The sequence below is a fragment of the Leuciscus leuciscus genome (assembly GCF_965113295.1).
Source record: "Leuciscus leuciscus genome assembly, chromosome: 16".
NCBI lineage: Eukaryota > Metazoa > Chordata > Actinopteri > Cypriniformes > Leuciscidae > Leuciscus > Leuciscus leuciscus.
Genome location: NC_138740.1, coordinates 31,435,797 through 31,457,173, shown reverse-complemented (window position 1 = coordinate 31,457,173; position 21,377 = coordinate 31,435,797). Strand labels below are relative to the sequence as shown.

At 38.9% G+C, this 21,377-nt stretch overlaps 1 protein-coding gene and 1 pseudogene across 2 annotated transcripts in view; both read right to left on the bottom strand.

The window, feature by feature from the left end:
- Positions 1 to 240: 240 nt before the first annotated feature.
- LOC309477551 (chemokine XC receptor 1-like) overlaps positions 241 to 21,377 on the bottom strand; it is a 166,722-nt pseudogene continuing 145,585 nt past the window's right edge. Inside the window, exons 2-3 of the transcript in view lie at positions 4,410 to 4,778; positions 241 to 267 (exon numbers count right to left, since the gene is read on the bottom strand). The product of the transcript in view is annotated as a chemokine XC receptor 1-like (transcript). The remainder of the gene's footprint in view (positions 268 to 4,409; positions 4,779 to 21,377) is intronic.
- Positions 15,785 to 18,131, bottom strand: LOC309477351 (uncharacterized protein). The gene is made up of 2 exons (XM_082140607.1): positions 17,334 to 18,131; positions 15,785 to 17,231 (listed from the first exon to the last, which is right to left on the bottom strand). Exons 1-2 carry the CDS (start codon positions 17,844 to 17,846, stop codon positions 16,005 to 16,007), a joined length of 1,740 nt encoding a protein of 579 aa, XP_081996733.1. The 5' UTR covers positions 17,847 to 18,131; the 3' UTR covers positions 15,785 to 16,004.

Below are 21,377 nucleotides of genomic sequence, written 5' to 3'. Positions count from 1 at the left end.
AATGTTTACTCCAGCCAATGGGTGGATCTAGGGTGTTAAACACCACGAGGGAAATGATTTGAAATGTAGTTTTGTCAAAAGAAAAAAACATCTGTTTCATGGTTTAGTTGTATTTTAAAACACTGCTTTTCTTAAAAACATTGTGTCAGATGTACTTGGTGGTATTATTCTCTTGTTTCATCAGGTATTAACTCTATATTTATCCGGTTGATATTTTGTAGAAATAAGATAAGTACATTTCTAACACAAAAGAACCAGTTTATGGCTCTGTGTCAGAACACAGCACATATGAAGAAATGCTTTAAAAATTTTGTTCAAACTTTAAAGCAAGATTATCCTTTTTGAAAAAGTGTAATTGTATACAATAATATTTTATTTTGGTAGGGAATACTGGAAACTAGTGTCTTTTAACTTAATCTTTGGTTTTAAGGGAAATTAAATATTCTCAGGAGCCCCATTGACCCCTGAAGTTATGACTTCTGATTGAAGACCTTAAAGGTTGGGTAGGTAGGAATTGTCTAAAAAACTTCTTTTCCAAATTTGTTTAAACTTTATTTATATATCAATACATAATTAAAATGTAAGTACTCTGAAAAAGAAAGTATAAAAATCGAGTGTCTGTAGACCTCTCACGATTGTTTTAAAGACAGCTCATTATTTCCATTCACTCCACCCCCTCCCTTCTGGGCTCCTTCCAAAGCCACGCCCCCAAAACACATGAACGCGCGACTCCGACCGCTGAGCTGGAAGACGCATTATTTACCTGAGACGAGCGGAGAGGAGCGCAGTGCATGCAGTGACATCATGTCAGAATCGCATGTAATAAAAAAATCTAACTTTATCATTATGAATATAAACAAATAAGATGTATTTTAGTACTCACTATCAAGCTAGCATTGGGTCACTCCCCCTCGCTCTCTGCGAGTTGTAAATATGCAGGGACACTGATGACGGCGGATAAACAGTTATCGCACATTCACTGGTAGGGACGAAACATCAACAATATGCTTTACATTGACTATGGCCTGCCCATACTTTGACTACAAACTTGGTCCTCAAATCATTACGTATTTTGCAATACATGTAATGTAACTTCATAACGTTGCACTCTTTCTATAAGTTATAAATAGCTAGCAAGATAATAATGGTAACGTTACAGTATCTAAGTAATTATTCTAGCGATGTGTAATGCTAAATAAGGTTTGCTAGTACATTATTTCAGCAACATGACAAGCCAGTGAATTAGCAGGTTTCTATTGTTGTTTTGCACAGTGCGTGACATTTTATCTGTATGCTATGCGGCTAGAGTTTTGACACTGAGTCAATGGGCTCCGACGGGCTTGTTTATCGTCATCGGTCTTTTTCCGTTTACCTGTCTTTGTTGCATGAGCTGGTGCCACTCGAGAAATTGGCAGTTTTGGTTGTTTGTCCGCCATTAGCACAGCTGCGGCACACCGGCTAATCTTGATTTTGAACGACGGTACGCGCTGTGCGAGAGAGGGGGGTGATGATCAGCGCGTACACAAGCATGATTGACACTGCTAAGACACTCCACTCCGACCTACTCTGCCAGAAAGCTGCCGTCATTTGCTGACAGAACGCCTGAAATTACCGTAATAAGCCGCATATTGCCGAAATGCAGCAATTTGAAATGTTTTGATAGTGCAAACGGTTAAAAAGTTACGGTAACATGAATACATCTTGCTGGTGTGTGTTGGTGGATAAAATACTGCTTGAATATCTTTGAATAAAGTTTTTTGAGCAGATGCTGTTATGTAAAATAATACCTCGGGTTAAATTTATGCAAAATCATTTCTGGGTCATTTTATGGCCATGTCCATTTTCTGTCCCTAGCCTTTACAGAAATATCACACTTGAAAAACACTTTAGGGTTACAATTTCTTCACATTTTAAAATAAAACATGATATTTGAACAATTACGTCGTCTTGAGACATCTATGTGGCAATATTTGATTATTAATATTTGAAAGTAGTGGTCCCCTGGAGTTGTGTCACTGGCGTTACCGTTAAACAAAAATATAATATTTTGAAATAAAAATCATACTATACTGATGACATCACTCGACTTCCTTCTTCCAAATTCATGAATATCAATGAAGAAAGGCCCATGGCCTATTTTCAGTTATCAAAAACTTTCTCATTTATCTCATGATTTCATATGAAGCTTTAGTTGAACTCACTGGTATGACCTACTTTATTGTTAGGGAGTTGTAAAAAAAATTAAAATAAACTAGAATACTTATGGAATAAACAACTTCATTTAGTTAATATACCATGATTGACAAGATGTGGTATGATACTGTAATATAGATTCACTGGAGGCAAGTTGTAAAGAGAACCCAAGTTCAGCTTTATTTCAAATTAAACAAAACATGAAAACAAAAACCATGGCATGAACTAGAACTTACACAACAGCAGATTACAGGGAACAATACTTGACAAAGACACATGGCAAACATGAGGGCTTAAATACACAGACTAATGACAAGACAAGGGACATCTTGCTGCTTGAATATCTTTCAAGCACCTGTGAACAATGATCAGACAATTAACCAATGACAAGACACATGGCATGATCACATGACAAACAGGGAATCACATGACAGACATGGAAACATGACATGAACAAACCCAAAACGTGACAGATACCTTGTAGTAGCCATTTTGTAAAATTATTTTTTCATGAAAACTGTCACTGGTGTCTCTTTTCTTATGGGAGAACCCCAGTGACACCAGTGACTCCCATTTATAGATACAACTTTATTCAAAGCTATTACCAAATGTAGCAATTTAGTCTCATCTACTTAATTATGGTTGACGAATAATGATCTTTGGTCTTATGTGTGTCATTGGTGATTCATTATGTCATTGGTGTCACTGTCTTTTTCTGTCACGTTAAATAAAATGTCACATGTGATATGATAATCATTTTACATCCATTTAATTCTGATGCACTCAAAGTTAAGATTTAAAGGATTGCATCGTTACTTGATTTTAACAGGTTTTTCAAATATTTTCATTGTTATCGCAAATACATGGTAGCGCAGATGAACTAACATCATTCAATCATACTTTTAACAAACCTGATTAAAATAAATAAAACATAATCTTCTTATTTGTAGAATAAAGCAGAACAACTGGATGAAGAGGAAGAGGAGGAACTGCAGGGAGAAGAACCAAATTGCGATTGAATCAAAACAACATGACAGTTACCAATCTCACAAGAGATTGAGGATGAAGAATTCTGAATCGACTCCACTTCCTGTTCCTGTGACAATGAGCCATATAACGTAAAAGTGTGTAGGAAGACCTAACAGAAAACTAAAGCTGCACACACAATTCTAGACTTTCTTTTAGCTCAATGGAATGAGCAGTGGAGTTTGAGGATGCTTTAATGATGAAGTTCACTGTAGAGTCATTCATCTTTTTCTAGTCTTGAAAATCTCACAAAATGAATACTAAGTTATCTATAGGAAGATAAGAGTAAGAATACTAGATAACTAACCCTGCTCTGAAGAAGAAGAAAAACAAGAAAAAAACAAAACAATGTTGTGCATATCATAGTCTATGGTCATATTCCAAATCTCAATTAAAACAAAACACCTCTCCCTGTTTTACCCAACAGCTAATTCATCTAAGTTGTCCATAACTCTTAATCTAGAGCAGTCTGCTAATCATGTTAATATTTTTTGCATATCACTCAATGGAATAAACAAATTAAGTCAAAAAGGAGAGTCTGTCACCTGAAGAGTGAATGTCCAGTCTCTCTGGGTGTAAAAAATACGCTGTCCTGTTTTTGTATTCTCACTTCAAAGTTGTTGCAATGATAAATCACATAAAACAAAACATACACAAATGCATGTGGTTGAAAAATGATTGATGTTCATTCAAAATGTTTTAAAACATTTCAATATATCTGAGAAATTGTGTGAATTTCTTCTTCTTTTGTGGAATCCAATGGAAACTAAAGAATAAATACTCAATCTTAATATTAATAATTACTAATAAATAATAATAAATTAATAAATAAATGTATTTTGCAACAAAAAGCATTTAGTAAACAAATTGCGACAAATGCATTCAAGGAATGTATTGTATCAGGGTGTATCCACTATTCATCTGTGGAACATTTTCTTGTCAGCTTTTCTAAGTTTTTCTACACTGTTATAGAAGTTATTGATTAGTAAAAAATAATAAATAAGGATTAGTTACATAACTTTTGAGGAACAGAGGCAGGATAGTTTTTCAGCATGGTACAGATAAAGAACAGGCTGAACAAAACCAGCCAGCAAAAAACAAACTATACAAATGCACCAAAGTGCACAAATATTCTGTTTTGTCACAATGACAAAGAGTCCTTTCATAGTATATGGGACATATATGATGACCATTTTGACAGTAGTTATTAGAATGACATAAAATGCTCTTCTCTTCATGTGGTTTTCCTCCTTTCTCTCTCTCTCTCCCTCTCTCTCCTGGTCCTGACTGCTTCAGAGCTCTGAGAACAGCCACAAGACAAAACAACTGGATGGAGAGGAAGAGGAGGAACTGCGTTGAGAAGAACCATGTTTGTTCTATAGTATTCAGCAAGAAGAACATAGAGAAAATACAGGAGCCAAGAGTGATGATCCAGACCGCAGTGCAGCAGATCACTCTATATCTGAGAGGTTTGAACTTCAGAAAGGTTACAGGATGAACCACTGCCAGGTAACGCTCAACACAGATCAGACACTGAAACAGAGGACGACCGGTGGTGCCTAGTCCCATTAAAAAACACATTAATGTTGTGAGACTTTTATACCAAAAACACAGTAGACAAATTAAACTAGTCACACATATACCAATCTCAGAAACAGACAGATTGAGTTGAAAGAACAATGATTCAACTCTTGATCCTGTGATGATGAGCCATATAACATAGGAGTGAGTAGGAAGACCAAACAGGAAACTAAAACTGTATGCATACATTTCAAAAATGTCCAATGGCCCAAAGGAATAGGTTGTGGATGATTCAGTGAAGTTCACTGTAGAGTTGTTCATTTCCTCCGTGTGTTCTCAAAATATTATAAAAAATATTTATATCTTGAAATAGTGATCTATTAAAAAAGAGAAGAGCAAATGTACTAAGAAAAAAGCCAAATCAAATTGACTCAAGATTAAAATCTTCAATATACCCCAGTATCCAATTCTACACACTCATGATTTAAATCCAAACATTAATTTGAACAGATCTTTAGAATTTTAAATTAATTTCATGTCCAGTGAAGTGATATTATTATTAAACAAATGCATCACAAGCTGTAATTCTACACAGTTGTTTAAACTAATTCTTTAAATTACCCAAAACGATTACTTGGTATGGGATGATTCTATTAATTATTATAAAACAAATGTAGTGTATTTCTTAGCATGAAGTTGTAAAACAAAACATTTTCTATTATATTTCTAAAATTAAACAATACACTTCAGCACAAGTTTACTCATTCAGCTAATTTACCTAATTCAGCCATAAATTACATCTAATAATCACACTCATGTTTTTGCATTTTACTGAAAATAAAAACAAACTAATCAATCAAAAAGGAGAGTTTGTCACCTGAAGAGTGAATGTCTAGTCTCTCTGGGTGTAAATGACTTTTTCTAGTCTCACTTGAACAGCTGTCACAAGAATATATGTACATAGCTTCATAATGTAGCATGTCACTTAAAACAAAACATATGCAAACATATGCAAGACATGCACAAGATTCAAAATGATCAATGGTCTTCCATTCAAATGTCTTAAAACATTTAAATAGTATGGAGAAATTGTGCATTTGTTTTCTGAGGACATTAATTGTACACGTCAATGGAACTGACTTTGAACTTTTATAGCCTCGGACAGTGACATCAATGTTCATTCGACAGAATTAGATGTGCCACAGGTACACCGACAGGTCTTTTTGTCTTCAGGCCCATACATGGCCCAGAATGCACCTGTATGCGTTTCCTCTGGTTTCTTTGCTCCTGGGAGTTCGCTAATAAGGGTCTTGACCCTCGTACTAATAGTGCCTCGTTGACCGAACAGAGTATGGTTCTCAGAGATAATATCTCTCCTCGACGGCTCGCCTTGGGCGATACCGGAGAGGAGGGACCTTCTGTCTCAAGCGCAGGGGACGATATTTCATCCCCGACCCGAGCTGTGGAACCTTCATGTCTGGCCCCTGAAGGGTACCAAATGAGGGACACTGGGCTTTCACCTGAAATTATTGAGACCATTCTCAGTGCTAGTGCTCCCTCCACTAGAAGGATTTATGGCAATAAATGGGGTGTCTTTGAAAGGTGGTGCACTGCACGTAATGCAGATCCAGTTATCAGCCAGATTGCTTCAGTTTTGGACTTCCTGCAGGAGAAATTATCAGCAGGCACATGACCCGACACTCTCAGGATCTATGTGGCCGCCTTATCGTCTTGCAACGACCTTGATTGACGGGGGGCCATTAGGGAAGTATTCTCTAGTTGCTCGCTTGTTTGTGGGGCCAAGTGACTGAGGCCTCCCGTTAGAACCAATATCCCTTCATGGGACTTAGCTATAGTCCTTGAGGGTCTATTTGAGACCCCCTTTAACCCTCTGAGGTCTGAGCTGTTTTCTGGCCCTGGAGGTGTTCTGACATGCTCTGACATTTGTGCTTATTTCTGTTACTTGTGACATTGTCATGGCTAAAGTCTTATTACACTGTATTTAGCACAAACTCTGCTACAATAATATATCAGCAGCATGTATTTAAAAGTTTGTAGTTTTGAGATAATGACATTTATGCGTGGTTTGTGAAAATACCAAACAAAATTGTCACTGAAATAAGGCCATGAAACCCATACTGATTATTTCTTCACAAGACTTTTGAAAATTGTATCACGTAGCCTAGAATATTTGCTCCAAAACTATGTGAAAATCACCCTGACTGCTCATTCAGATAAGACAATATATTGATTTAAAATTTCTAAGACGTGTTTTGTGTGAGAAAGCCATATGCGAAGAGGCGTGATCATCTCATGAATATGTAAGCCTTCAACACCTGAGAAAGACAAAGACACTCCCCTAACTGCCCTATTAGGAGCGATCAGGCCCTGCCATTCAGAGAAACCTTGCACAAAGAATGAGGAGATTTAAAAAAGAATGGCTTTTAGATTGTTTGGATTTATTTACAACACAACATAATCCAAAAATACACAACAAATGACAAAAGAGCACATTGAAAACAATGATCCAAAGACAGAGACCTTTGTGCCATTCCTAAAAACATTGTACATACCTTTCATTTCCAAGGTGTTTGATTTTCACTTTGCCATGTTCATGTACAGAGACTCAGAGCAGGACTCAGTGGCATCTGGTCCCTGAAAGAAAAGAAAAAAAGTGAACATACTGGTATCAAGAGAAACTAGGCCTGCACGATTTTGGGAATACATTTTAGATTTTTCTGGTTAAAATTGCTTTTTAAAATTCACAGAATACACACACATACACACAAATGTTTCCAACAATATATAATATAATGAACACCAGGTTTGTTGTGCCTTGTAGGCATAGGCTATGCGCAGTGCTGCATAAAATAATAATAACATTAACCTATAGCAGCCTATAAATCTTTCATAAATCTAAGAATTTCAGTAACAACTATGCTAGAGAAAAATATATTGATTATCATATGTTACTTCAAATGTTTCCATTCGTTATGATGATATGAAATGAGATAATAGTAAAAATATAAAGCCTATTGTTTGGTGCATTTTGCTTTTCAAACGCGATCATGCTCCAAAATATGATACATTCAAACGCGATCGCGCTCCAATATATGAAACATTATGGTTACCATATTTTACATATCTACGTTTGAGCAGATATCCACAAACAGTATTTAACAGTAAACACGGGTCTAAATATTATAATATTCACCATATATCTAGCAACTGTTCAACTGCAATGTGAAGTTTATGCAACAATACCATAAACTAATAAGTAAGAATTTCTTACCTTACATCTTTCTTGTCTTCAAATCGCGTTCTTCTTCTTCTTAGGTAAATCCAATGTAAGCTCACAGCGCGTCTTCCAAACTCGACGAAAAGCAGAGACTTGTGAAGTGTTTTGGTGTTTTGTGTTTGAGGTAACGAGGGCGTTCGCGTTCCATGTGGAGAGTTGCATGTGAATCTCTTTTGCGCGAGTGGGCGTGTCGAATTAAAAAATAATTAGCAAGCGTTTGAGATACTGAACATCCTGTTGGTTTTATACAAATTACATAAACAGAGAATATTTGTTTTCAGTTTGAATCCGATCATTTAAAAGTACACACTTAAATGTTTATAAAGGTATATGGCTAATAAATGTGTGAGAAGTATTGACGGAGTAATTTAAGTTTATTGTGCTACAATGTGAAGAAAATCCAGCAAAATGCGGGGGCGCGTTTGCCGACCTCAGAGGGTTAAACCTCTAGAGTCGGTGCCTGACAAGCTTCTGACTCTAAAGATGTTTTTTCATATAGCTATCAGTTATAATAATTGCGGATTTGCAGGCTCTGTCGGTCTCACCATCCTGCCTAGACTTTGACCCAGGAATGGTGAAAGCAATCTTGCATCCTCATCCTGACTACCTGCCTAAGGTACCTTTCTCAACTGTACATCCACTCTTGAGGCCTTCTGTCCTCAGGAGAGACTTCACAGGCTGTGTCCAGTCCGTGCTCTTCAGACCTACTGTGCGTCCACTTGCCAGTGACGTAAGTCAGATCAACTATTTGTTTGTCATGTCAAAACAGACATTTTCACATTGGTTGAGGGATGCTATTGCCCTTGCCTATAAGGCGCGTTGTCAAGCTTTGACAGAAGGCATCAGGGCTTATTCTACTAGGGGGGTCGCTTCTTCTAGAGCCTTGGCGGGGGGTGCCCCCCTGCAGCATGTTTGTGACTCGGCAGGCTGGTCCTCTTTGTATAAATTCATAAGGTTTTATAGTTTGGATGTTCATGCCACTCCGGGCTCTCACATCCTTGAGTCGACATCACAAGCTCATGTCTGAGACCTTGTGAGCACACACTACACAACCGTAAGGGGTCCAAGCACCCACAGTGCGGCGGCGTGGGTATTCTTGTTTCAAGAGCGCTGAATCAAGCGCAGCATTGCTTTTGAAAGGGGACAAGGTCAATGAAACACTGTGGTCAAGCCAACACTGAGAGGTGGGAATTTACTCAGGCTTCATAGAGCATCTACACAAGTTCCTCCCCCTCTTCCTGCTTCTACTGGTTGCTGTGCATGTGTGTGACCGGAAACCCGGTCCGACCATGCGGTCGCGGTCCGGCAGGCCCAACACATCAAGCCATGTGCAACTTCCTCGACCATGACGGAGTCGAACTAACCATGCAAGTTCATCATATCTTCTTTATTCAACACAGGAGAAATCAATTGCAAATTTAACGCCATTGACTCACGGAACCATCAAATCATGAACTTTACGGAACTGCTGCAACAGCGATGCAAGTATCGAACAATTAACTGACTAAACAGGTTTAGGATAAGCAGTAAAATCCTCTTAATGAAGTGCTTTGAAAATAATAAGCTGGTGATTCTTTTCATGTTGAATGAATCTTTTCCATTGTTTCATTCCCCTTTTTCCATTTCCGGTTTCATTCTGTCACTTACCATTTTACCCTTGTATGTGTGATTGTGTGATTGTGTTTGTTTAGATTAGTTTCCTGCGTTTCCACCACAGGAACTTTCCCCAGGAACTAGGAACTTTGGGGTTGTACTCGGTGTGTTTACACCGCAGGAACTAGGGTCTAAATGAAGTTCCGTGTAACTATTTCCCCCTCCGAAAGTCACTGCTGGTGAGGTAGTACTTTTTCAATGTCCAGGAACTTTTGGGGGTGGGACTTGTGTGCTGAACATGCTGATTGGTTGAGTTCACGCCGCATTTTAATTGGTTGACTCCACGCAGCATTTTATTTCAACCGCCATTTTTAAAAATCTATTGTGGTTAGTGCAGTAAGAGTGTAACGGTCACCAGCTGGAGTGCCCTTGAGAGCCAACAGAGGACACTCCACACCAGACTATTATCACTCCCTCACAAACTACATTTCCCATAACTCACTGCCCGGACTCATCATCACTGATTGCGTTCACCTGTGTCTCATCACCCTGTTAGTCTCAGCCTATTTATACCATGTTCACTCATTCACTCACTGTGAAGTTTTGTATGTTGTTGCACTGCATTTTCGAGCATTTTCCCTGGTTTCATGTCTCTTGGTTTTGGGATTTTTTTTGCCCCTGACCCCTGCCTGTTTTGTTTGTTTGTTTGTTTGTTTGTTTGTTTGTTTGTTTGTTTGTTTGTTTGTTTGTTTGGACGGCCTACCTGTGTTTTGACCTATTGCCTGTATATTGGATTACGTGTCTGGATTGCCCCTTAATTAAAGCTGCATTTGGATCTCAACCTTCGTGTCTCGGAGCAGTTCGTAACAAAGAGTTGTCTGTCTGCAATTATGGAATTTAATAAAAAATATGACCGCTGGACCGACGACGAGGTTCAGGCTTTATTAAGCGTATTCGCGGAAGAGGAAATCCAGCGGGAACTGGAAACGGCAATGAAAAGGTATACCTGAAAATATCGAGTTGTTTATGCGAGCTGGGCATTGTTCACACTGGAAAACATTGCAGAGAGAAGTTAAAAAAATTAAAACAAGATTACAAGCAATTGAAGGATCACAACAACAGAAGCGGATCCGATTGGCGTACCGTCAAGTCAATTCAAGTCACATTTATTTATATAGCGCTTTTTATAATACAGATTGTTTCAAAGCAGCTTTACAGAGATAACAGGAAAATAATGCAAAAAAGTTTGTTTCCAGAAGAAAATAGCGTCACGGTCCAGCTTAAGTAAGTTGAGTGATGTTTCATTTTTGTTTTAAAAAAGGCATTAATTTAGCCTTCAGTTCTTGTATAATAGTATAATAGTGCCAATGCAGGCAGATCAATATTATTGTTGAATATTAAATTAAATGTTAAATTTAATGTCCCCAACAAGTGGTTTGACCGCCTGTACGCGTTGTTGGGACACAGGCCGGCCTTTTCTGGAGCAGCAGTGACAAAAGACTCGGCAATTGCGTTGTTGGAATCCATTCAGGAATCTGAGGACCAGTCAGTTGAAGGTAAATAATGTCACATCTACATGATATCTTCTTAAACTTGTTGCAGTGATAAAACAAACTAACTTTTTTCAACGTGTTTTTATAGATGAAACGAATGACCCCAATGATTTGAAGGCAACGGAGGCCAGCGTGTTTCCCCCTGCAATTACCAGTAGCCCTCGTCCCATGTCTCCCGCCGAAATGCACACACACCAAGTTATAAAGCCACGTTGTCTGTTGACAAAAATATACTTCAGAACTAACCTAATTGTAGTCTTAATGGGTTTGGGTCATTGTGTTTTTTTTTTATTATTGCAAACTTAAATGGCCCATGATAAAAAAAAAAAAAAAATGGAGCATGATGGCCCAACACAAATAGTTCAAAATTAAGATTTTGTAGTGAAAACACTTTATTACATAATACTTATTTTATGGTTTTATTGTTTCAGGGTGGGCTTGTGTATTTATTGTCATGGGTTTCTTCACTTAGGGAAGAGGAAAAGGGATTGTGACTTCCTTGGAAGATGCTAACCGGGCCGCCCTGCAGCTTGGACAAGAACAGCGTGACAAATTTATGCAGCTGTTACTCGAGAGCCAGGCAGAGGAAAGAAAGATGAGGAGGCAAGAGTTGGCATTCCTGCAGTCGGAAGCTGAAGAAAGCAGACGGCAACAGAGGGACTTTCAGGCCGGGTTTCTGTCTGTTCTTGGACAGTTTGTCCAGTCATTCAAAAAGTAACCACAATGCCCAGCCACTTGACTGAACACTGTCTCTGAGTTTACACTTGCACTTTTTCTTTGCACAATTGGCATTTATCATTTTTATATATTGTTCTGTTTGTTCTTGGAGAGTTTGTCCAGTTGTTCAAAAATACATTTTTATTTGTTTTCCTTTGTGCATTAATATTTTACTGTTCTCGTAATTTATTGCTCTTCGCACAATTTTATATATTTTAAAAGTAATACTTTGTGTAAAATAAAGTTTGTAAAATGTCACTTTCTTGAGATCAAGTGCCTTTTCATTTCCATGGTAATTTTAGCTCTTACGGTAAGATTTGAAGTGCTGGTTAGATGTTAAAACATTTCACTCAAACTATATCGCTAAGTATATACTACAATATGTAAAAAGACACATTCTAGATTTACCACATTCTAATAATATTCACTATGCCCTGAGGAAGTAGTGACTGGAAATATATACAATAAGCTCAGTATTTAAACCAGGTGAAAGTGCACAGGTTAAAATAAGCAAAGTGTAGGTAATTTGTTTAACAACCTGATAACAGTCACTTATGAAATTACATCATTTATATTTATTATGACAGAGTCAAATATAAAAAACATAACTACAAATAACAATTGTAGCTTTATTATGTTTCTATATTCACTGACTCAAGTGTCAGCTTTCTGAAGATACTTTGGTTAAGGATAAAGTCACAAGGACACATGATTCAGCAATCATTTTATTTCTGGCGTAGCATGTATGCTCTCTCTCTACAAATTGGGGGTAACTGTTACTGTTAACAGAATAAATGAAAACCAAAGCATGATTCAGAATGTATTTACAAAATGAATGTGTTATGCAGCAAAAACAATGTACAACAGGTGTATACAGCATAAAAGCCTCTGATGGTTATTTTTCCCTAAAAAAAAAAAAAAAAAAAAAACCTTTCTGAACTAATACAGGGTTAGTTCACCCAAAAATGAAAATTATGTCATTAATGACTCACCCACATCACTCCAAACCCGTAAGATCTCCGTTTCTCTTCTGAAGACATCTTAAGATATTTTAGATTTATTCCGAGAGCTTTCTGTCCCTCCATTGAAAGTCAATGGACGGTATACTGTTCACGTCCATAAATGTAATAAAGACATCATCAAAGTAGTCCATGTGACATCAGTGGGTTAGTTAGAATGTTTTGAAGCATCGAAAATACATTTTGGTCCAAAATTAACAAAAACTACGACTTTATTCAACATTGTATTCTCTTCCGGTCTGTTTTCCATCCGCGTTCACGAGTCCACATTGACGCTGCTATCGTGTTATCTGCTGCGCCCGAGCTTCGGTTACAGTCTGAGGGAGAAGCACGGTGTAAACAAAGCAATCTTCGCAAACATGTCTAATGATTTCGACACAGAGGAAGACTTGTATTTTTTTGCCCAACCATATTTATTTGAACCCGAAATACACAGACGAAGAACTTAGAGCGATGGAAGAAACTCCTACACAGCAGCAACCGCTGTCACAAGCTTCGGAAAGACAAAGTGCAATGGAGACCTGGTGGTATAAATGTCTTCATTGCCATACGATGCCTACAGAACTGGAGAGCTTGTGCTGCACCGAGTGGGACATAGTAATGCCGCAGCTGGAACGTGGAACATTCAGCAGATGAGATGGCATTGCACTGTATAACGGAGGATACCGGCTTTCCGCCCCTGCTGAGCCGCAGTGTTTTAGACGTGTTTTTTCACTTACCTAAAGTGAATTGGAAATGACGACCGAGGCCTGAAGGACCAGGTGGCACACTAACTGTAGAGTAAGTATTTATTTAATGTAATTTTTTTTCTATTACTTGTTACACATACCGCCATTGTAGTAACAATGTATCTTCTTTATCGTTTACAGTCAGTGTAGACTGGTGGCATACCGTGTTGTACTACTGGAGTGGATACTCAAAGGAGAAAAACTGGGAAGAAACAACAGGAAAGTTCTGCCATTGTGTGTGGTGTGGAGTATACGTGAAAGATACCCATCATCATCTGGAACGTATGTGGGTTTCAAAGAAGTTCAAGAAGCTTTTGAACTGATTTGATTTTTTTTTTATAATAATTGTTATATTCTTCTTGTTACTGAAGACTAACTCTTTATGTGGACAGTTTATTTTGTGAATTATAAAAAAAAAAAAAAAAAATCTGTTGTACAATTTGTTACCTATAGGCTATAAATCAAAAACTTTTGTTACAGTAGCACATTCAACTTCAGTCAGAGTCAATCCATAGTAAAAAAAATAAATATTTATGATATGCATTTAGATATTTACATACACATCTGGTGCTCTCAGCACTCTTTTTTTAGATTGTGAAATGTATCCTACAAAAATACCTGTAAACGTATATGCTGAAAAATTATAGAAAACTGGGAAAAAAGTTGAAAAGGAATGATGTAGAACAAGGCCATCTACTTTTGAAACCTTGAAACATGCTTTTCAATTGCTGCTGCTTTGTTCATTGTAGCGAAAATGACTTTGTTATGGGGAATTAATAGTCAAATGAGGGGAATATTCAGAATATTCAGAATATTAATATCGCATACACAAATTAAATTATCCCGAATAGGGAATAGGTCAGACCTCACCTTATATCAATAATTAACAGGATTACTCTTATCAATTGTTGATATAGGTAGGTAAAATTATATCTTTAATCAGGGGAAATTTAGGTAGAAGTTAATGTTCAGTTATCACACAAACTGTCCGTCCGGCGGCCAGTATATGTACAACCTCTGAACAGAAACTTATATGGCCTATAACACCGACAAATACCCTCTTGTGGCCACAAGAAATGATATCTTCGTGTTCTAGACAATTTACAGATTGTGATGGTAGAATAAAGTAGAGCAGTAGCTTAGATCAATTTTCAGGGACTTCAGTAATGGAACATTGAGACAAATTTCAACTCAAAAGATTATGGAATTTAATATAAAACAACTAAGATTACATGTACTAATCAAAACACGCAGAAGTAGCCTAAATATGCATAGAAAAACGAACAACAATACAAACGATCGCAATAAGAAATATTGGAGAGAGAAAGAGAGAGATTGAGAGAGAGAGAGAGAGAGAGAGAGAGAGAGAGATTCAGAGAGTGTGTAAGTGAGTGAGAGAGAGAGAGAGATTTAGGACATAAACAGTTCAAACAGTTTTTTCACAAATGAGACCCCAAAGGCTTTAGTAATATCTAGGCAATCTTAACACAGCCGTTCTTTCCGGATTGCGAATTTAAGAATGTACGTTACTTTACTTTGATCTGGCCACCTTTGTGCGTCTGTGTTGAGCGGATGCGTGAAGCCACGTGTTTCGCGGAGTCTTCAGGGCGGAGTTGAGGTGATGGTAACTCGCTGCAGAGCATACGCGAACTTTGTCCAAAAGATACCTTAGTCTTAAGTTGGTATTTAAGTAAAGTATCAAACTGAGGTAGATTATCAAGAAAAGAAAGACTTAGGGTAAAAACGAAATTAGAAAGCAAAAATGAAGAAAACTCCGGTTGGAGTTTGTAGTAGGAAGGCGGGTCCTCTCTCTGGCGAACTGCCAAGAAAGGAGCGTGGTTCCGTGTTTTGAAGGAACTAAGCCACTCCTTTCTCACCTACCTAGACCAATCATTTGACGGATGTGTGTGGCGCCAAAACTTTCTTTGTTCGCTAAGTACACGCCTCTGGAAAGAGGTGCAGCGGAGATTAAATCTGTTATAAACTGATATAAATGGCAGAATGCATAATTTCATACTTTGAGTTAAGAATTCAACACCGTTGGTTTCTTTGGAATAAAACAATACCATGAATGATAATTCTGCGAGCTATTAACAGAAGATACATGATTCTTCGTGATTACATGCACATCAAATTTACATTTACATTTACATTTAGTCATTTAGCAGACGCCCTTATCCAAAGCGACTTACAAATTAGGACTAAGTTCAGCGAGTCATCATAAAGAGGCAAAAGCAACAACAACGCAGGAAGTGCTCAAAATACGAAGTTCTGGTATTATTCAGAGTAGCATAAGCCTGATAAGTGATGTTTCAAAGGGAAAGGATTTTTTTTTTATTTTTTTTTTATTTTTTTTTTATAAGGTTAAGTGCTCACGGAAGAGATTGGTTTTCAGCTGTTTTTTGAATGTTGTCAGGGATTCTGCATTCCGGATGAGGGTGGGGAGAGCGTTCCACCAGCATGGAACTGTAAATGAGAATGTTCTGGAAAGTGATTTTGTGGCTTTCTGTGATGGAACCACGAGACGTCGCTCGTTGACCGATCGTAGGTGTCTGGTAGGGATGTAGACTCGTAGGAGTGAGTGAAAGTAGGAGGGAGCTGAGCCTGTGATAGTTCTGTAAGCAAGCGTCAGAGCCTTGAACTTGATGCGAGCAGCTAGAGGTAGCCAGTGCAGAGAGATGAACAGAGGAGTGACGTGGGCCCTCTTGGGCTCGTTGAAGACAAGACGAGCTGCAGCATTCTGGATCATCTGTAGGGGTTTGGTCGCACATGCTGGGAGTCCAGCCAGAAGGGCATTGCAGTAGTCAAGCCTAGAGATGACCAGGGCCTGGACGATAAGTTGTGTTGCATGCTCAGTTAGGAAAGGCCTGATCTTCCTGATGTTGTGCAGTGCAAACCTGCATGATCGAGCTGTCTTTGAAATGTGATCTGTGAAGGTCAGCTGGTCATCAAACGTTACTCCAAGATTTCTGACCGATCTTGATGGGGTGATTAATGATGACTCTAGCTGGATGGTGAAGTCGTGCTGTAGAGACGGATTGGCAGGGAGGACGAGAAGCTCAGTCTTTGCCAGGTTGAGCTGCAGGTGGTGTTCCTTCATCCATGTGGAGATGTCCGCCAGACAGCTTGAGACCCGTGCAGCTACTGTGGGATCATCTGGTTGAAAGGAGAGGAAGAGCTGTGTGTCATCAGCATAGCAGTGGTAGGAAAAACCGTGTGCCTGTATGATGTGTCCCAGTGATGTGGTGTAGATGGAGAAGAGGAGGGGACCAAGAACTGAACCCTGGGGAACCCCTGTGGTCAGCTGATGTGCTCTGGATACCTCGCCTCTCCATGCGACCTTGAAGGACCTACCTGTGAGATAGGACTCAAACCAGTGGAGTGAAGTTCCTGTGATGCCCAGTGATGAGAGGGTGGACAGAAGGATCTGATGATTCACCGTGTCGAAGGCAGCAGACAGATCCAGGAGAATGAGGACTGAAGATTTGGAAGCAGCTTTTGCGATCCGTAGGGCTTCTGTGACTGACAGTAATGCAGTCTCAGTTGAATGTCCTTTCTTGAAGCCAGATTGGTTGACATCCAGCTGGTTGTTTAGAGACAAGAAGGATGTTAGTTGGTTGAAGACAGCTCTTTCAAGTGTCTTCGCAATGAATGGTAGGAGAGAGATAGGTCTGTAATTCTCTACCAATGATGTGTTTAGCGTTGGTTTTTTGAGCAGTGGAGTAACCCGAGCCTGCTTGAATGCTGTAGGGAAGGTGCCAGTGTGGAGGGATGAGTTGATGATGTGTGTGAGTGATGGTAGAAGTGTGGGAGAGATGGCTTGTAGAAGGTGTGAGGGGATGGGGTCAAGCGTGCAGGTGGTAGGGTGACTGGAGAGGAGAAGTGTAGATACTTCTTCCTCGGTTAGCGAAGAAAAGGAGGACAGAGGGGTATTGGCTGTGGAAGGGGTCGGTCTGGGTTCCTGTGTGTGTGGAGCTGAGAACTGGCTGCTGATAGCTGTTGTTTTGTTGGTGAAGAAGGTCGCAAAATCGTCAGCAGTTAAGGAGGAGGCGGGAGGTGGTGGAGGTGGACAGAGGAGAGAGTTGAATGTCTTGAAGAGTAATCGTGTGTTGGAGGAGCTGTTGATCTTGTTGTGGAAGTATGAAGATTTTGCAGCATGAACATCAACAGAAAAGGAGGAGAGGAGAGATTGATACATACTCAGGTCAGATGCGTCTTTTGATTTGTGCCATTTCCTCTCCGCTGCCCTGAGTTTGGTCCGGTGTTCCCGAAGAACCTCAGATAACCAGGGGTTAGAGGGAGTAGTGCGTGCTGGCCTGGAGGAGAGAGGGCAGATAATGTCTAGAGAAGAGATTAGAGTGGAGCATAAGGTGTCCGTTGCGGTATTCACATCCAGAGATGAGAATTGTGAGGGTGGGGGAAGAGAGGATGACACGGCAGAGGAGAGATGGGAGGGGGAAAGTGAGCGCAGGTTTCGTCTGAAAGTGACTGGTGGTGGGGGTGGGGGTGCAAATTGATTAAATACCAACAAAGCTTATAGTCAGGACCGTGCAGAGACCTCTGGAGGGGCAGGTGCTCAAAGTATAAAAGGGGGCACATGGAACAAGGCTTTAAATAGGGCTGTGCTCAAAATATCAATACAACAATATATCAATATGGATGATTCTGTATCGATACGGCAGCAAATGCATTGATGCAGTTTTGAAAAAGAAACAGAACAGAAAAGACAAATTTTAAGTTTAAAAGTAAAAAAAATTAAATAATTATGTGTACATATTAATAACTCTGGGATTAGAAACTGAAGTATCTTAAGTTGCCCCAACCTGATGGCTTTTCCTTCTCTGTTATAGCCTACAGAATAATAAAGAACAGCTGTTATAGTAAACTGTGTAGGACAAAATCAACGTGGCCCACGTTTCGTACAGTACAGTACAGTACAGTACAGTATAGTATAGTTTTATTTAATGCCGTGTCAGCATCTGTGGCTATTTTCATGGCATAAACTGATTTACAAAAATACAAGAGTTACATTTATTCAATGAAAATAAAAACAAAGCAAACAGAAAAAAATACAGCAATTAATACATTACAATATTTTTAACATTAATGTGATACCTGTTTCTGGTAAATTCTAAGTCCTTAAGTGAGTTTGTTTGCTGCCTTTGCTGTTGTTACTGCTGCTGCTGATGATGATGATACTGCTGGAGTTGATCTGAGACTGTAGACATTAAAACAAACATATAGGAGATATATTAGCTGATTAAACCATTTTTATGTGACCATGACAAGATGTAAAGATTGCTGACAGTGTTTGGAACTGGCTCACTAGCTCACTGACCTGCTGTAAAGCTGCAGACTCTGCCCAGGCTGCTAGGGGAGATGTGCACAGAGGCTGCTGCACACAAAACATAAGATACTGGTAAGCCTTACCAGTGTTGTGATCATTTTTAAGGCACTCTACGTTTTTTAAATAAATATTGTAATAATAATAATAGTTTAAAGTACAAATAACATAAAAAGACCAGACCCCTCGACACCCGTGAAACTTTTCTCCCTAAACAGCAAGCTAACGTTACTTCTACAGCCTACACACAGACAGCAATGTAAACAACATTTCTGCATGCTCTCTTCACGTCGTTCTTGTAAAATAACAATAATAAGTAAACAAACATCATAAGCACTTCGCTAAAAATGAAACACCACTTACCAGCAGCCGCAGAGTTGAAGATATCCTGTGGTAGTGCGCATAGCCGCGCGAATTTAAAAAATGCGCGTGCAGCGTGAGGAATCGTCCCGGTTGAGTTCGTCAGGTGAAAGGTCATCATGTGGGTCATTTTATTTACGGCTAAATTATTATTCATTCATTTTACTAATAGTTAGATTGGGCAGGCATCCACAAAAGGGCCTTTAATTACAAAAAAAGGAGAGGAAATTTTGCCTTGACATAAGGGCACTTTGGGCACCAAGGGGCAAAAGGGCAGGTGCTCGAGCACCCAACAATAAATAAATTGTAATAATAAATATTCAATAAATATTTATTTAATAAATAAATAAATAAATAGGCACCCCTCTGCACGTGCCTGCTTATAGTTATAGTAATTAGGGTATGGGGATCATGAAACACAACAAGAAATACATTTCATACATTTTCAAGAGTAATTTTGACCACACGTGGTCAGGGAATAGATGCGGTCCTTGAGCGTGTATGCATATGTGTGTGCGTAGAGTCATGAAGTCACGGAGAGTTCAAACTGCGCCGTGAACTTTTGTCACTCTGACTCAGGGGAAGTTCGTATGTGTGTGCGTATGTGTGTGCGTATTCTCTGAGCTGATGAGGTTAACAGTGGGCACATGTTTTGACATCTGGTCAGACACTGTTTTATTGTTTTGAAGTGTTAATCAGTGTCAAGAATCCGACGGCGTGGCGCCTAGGCGATCCGTGCTCCCAGCAGAGCAGTAAAACAGAATGGTTTTTGTATACCCAGGAAAAAGAGATCTGTGTTCTTAGATCGGCAATCTCTGATTATGCAGATGTTCAAATGCCATTTGCTCGGCTTCAAAGTCCAGGAACAACAGGGTTTGTGTTTGTTGATTGGAATCCAGTAATTTAATCACCTAGTAGAAACTGACCATCTGCTTTGTGCTACATCATTTTGGGTTTGGTAGCAATGTTCGGTGGTAATTCCTGAACAACAACTTGCGAGGTTGGGTCCTTGAAAACAACAATGCGCCGCTCCATAACTTTTTCCAGGAGTTCCTCCCTAAAGATCTGTGTTGTGGGTTCGTAAATTTGCCTAGCCACCCATTCCTTTGATTGTTTGGGAAAAACCACATTGTATCGTGGAACACCTAAAACACAGTCCAAAAAAAGTCCAAAATTATTACTTACTGCAAGAAATAATAACCAAGCATAACCCGGTGTACCTGTACATTTCACCTACTTCAGAAATATGTCTATATGTACGAAAAATAAATTACTTGTAGAACATGTTTTTTTTATGCTGTGTACTTGCCTGATGAGGTTGTGGCCTGTTCACGGTTTACATTCTCATTGTGGTCCAGGATAGCCAGTTGTGTGCGAGCAGCCATTGAGGAGTAGTGAAAGTGGAGGTTCTTCCGACAGTACTTCAGGAGAACAGTGTGGTACACCTCAAGACTGCCTGAGAAACCAAAATAAACAATGTACACTGGATTTAATATCAGTGTTGACAGAGTGCGAAATGAAGGAGATTCCTTTGTCAGCCAACGTTTTCGTCGCTGTTGGTCAGGACTTAGGACATCGTGATCACATTCTTTTTGCCGTCCATCTTCTGTCCATCTGTGTACACCACAAATGGGGTGGAGAAGGGATTTCCATTTCTCAGTTAATACCTGAAAAACAAAAACAAAAATGATAAAAAAAAGAATTACATACATTTACTTATTCAGTAATGTATATTTAGTGTTAAATATTGCAGATAACATACATGGGGGTTACCGCCACAGGATGCACATGCATACCACAAATGGTTGCATATACTTTTTATCCAAGGCTGGAGGTCTTGATTCTCTTTTTTTTTTTTTTTTTTTTGGTAATTGACAGCAGTTTTTTGAAGAACCCTTTTCAAAAAATTAAAAAAATAATATTATTTCAGATCAATAGGTTTTTTGGGTCAAAACAGAGCATGTAGACACTATTTTCTCTATTTTCAGTACTTCAATATTACTGTGAACCTGTTGTTTCCGCAAC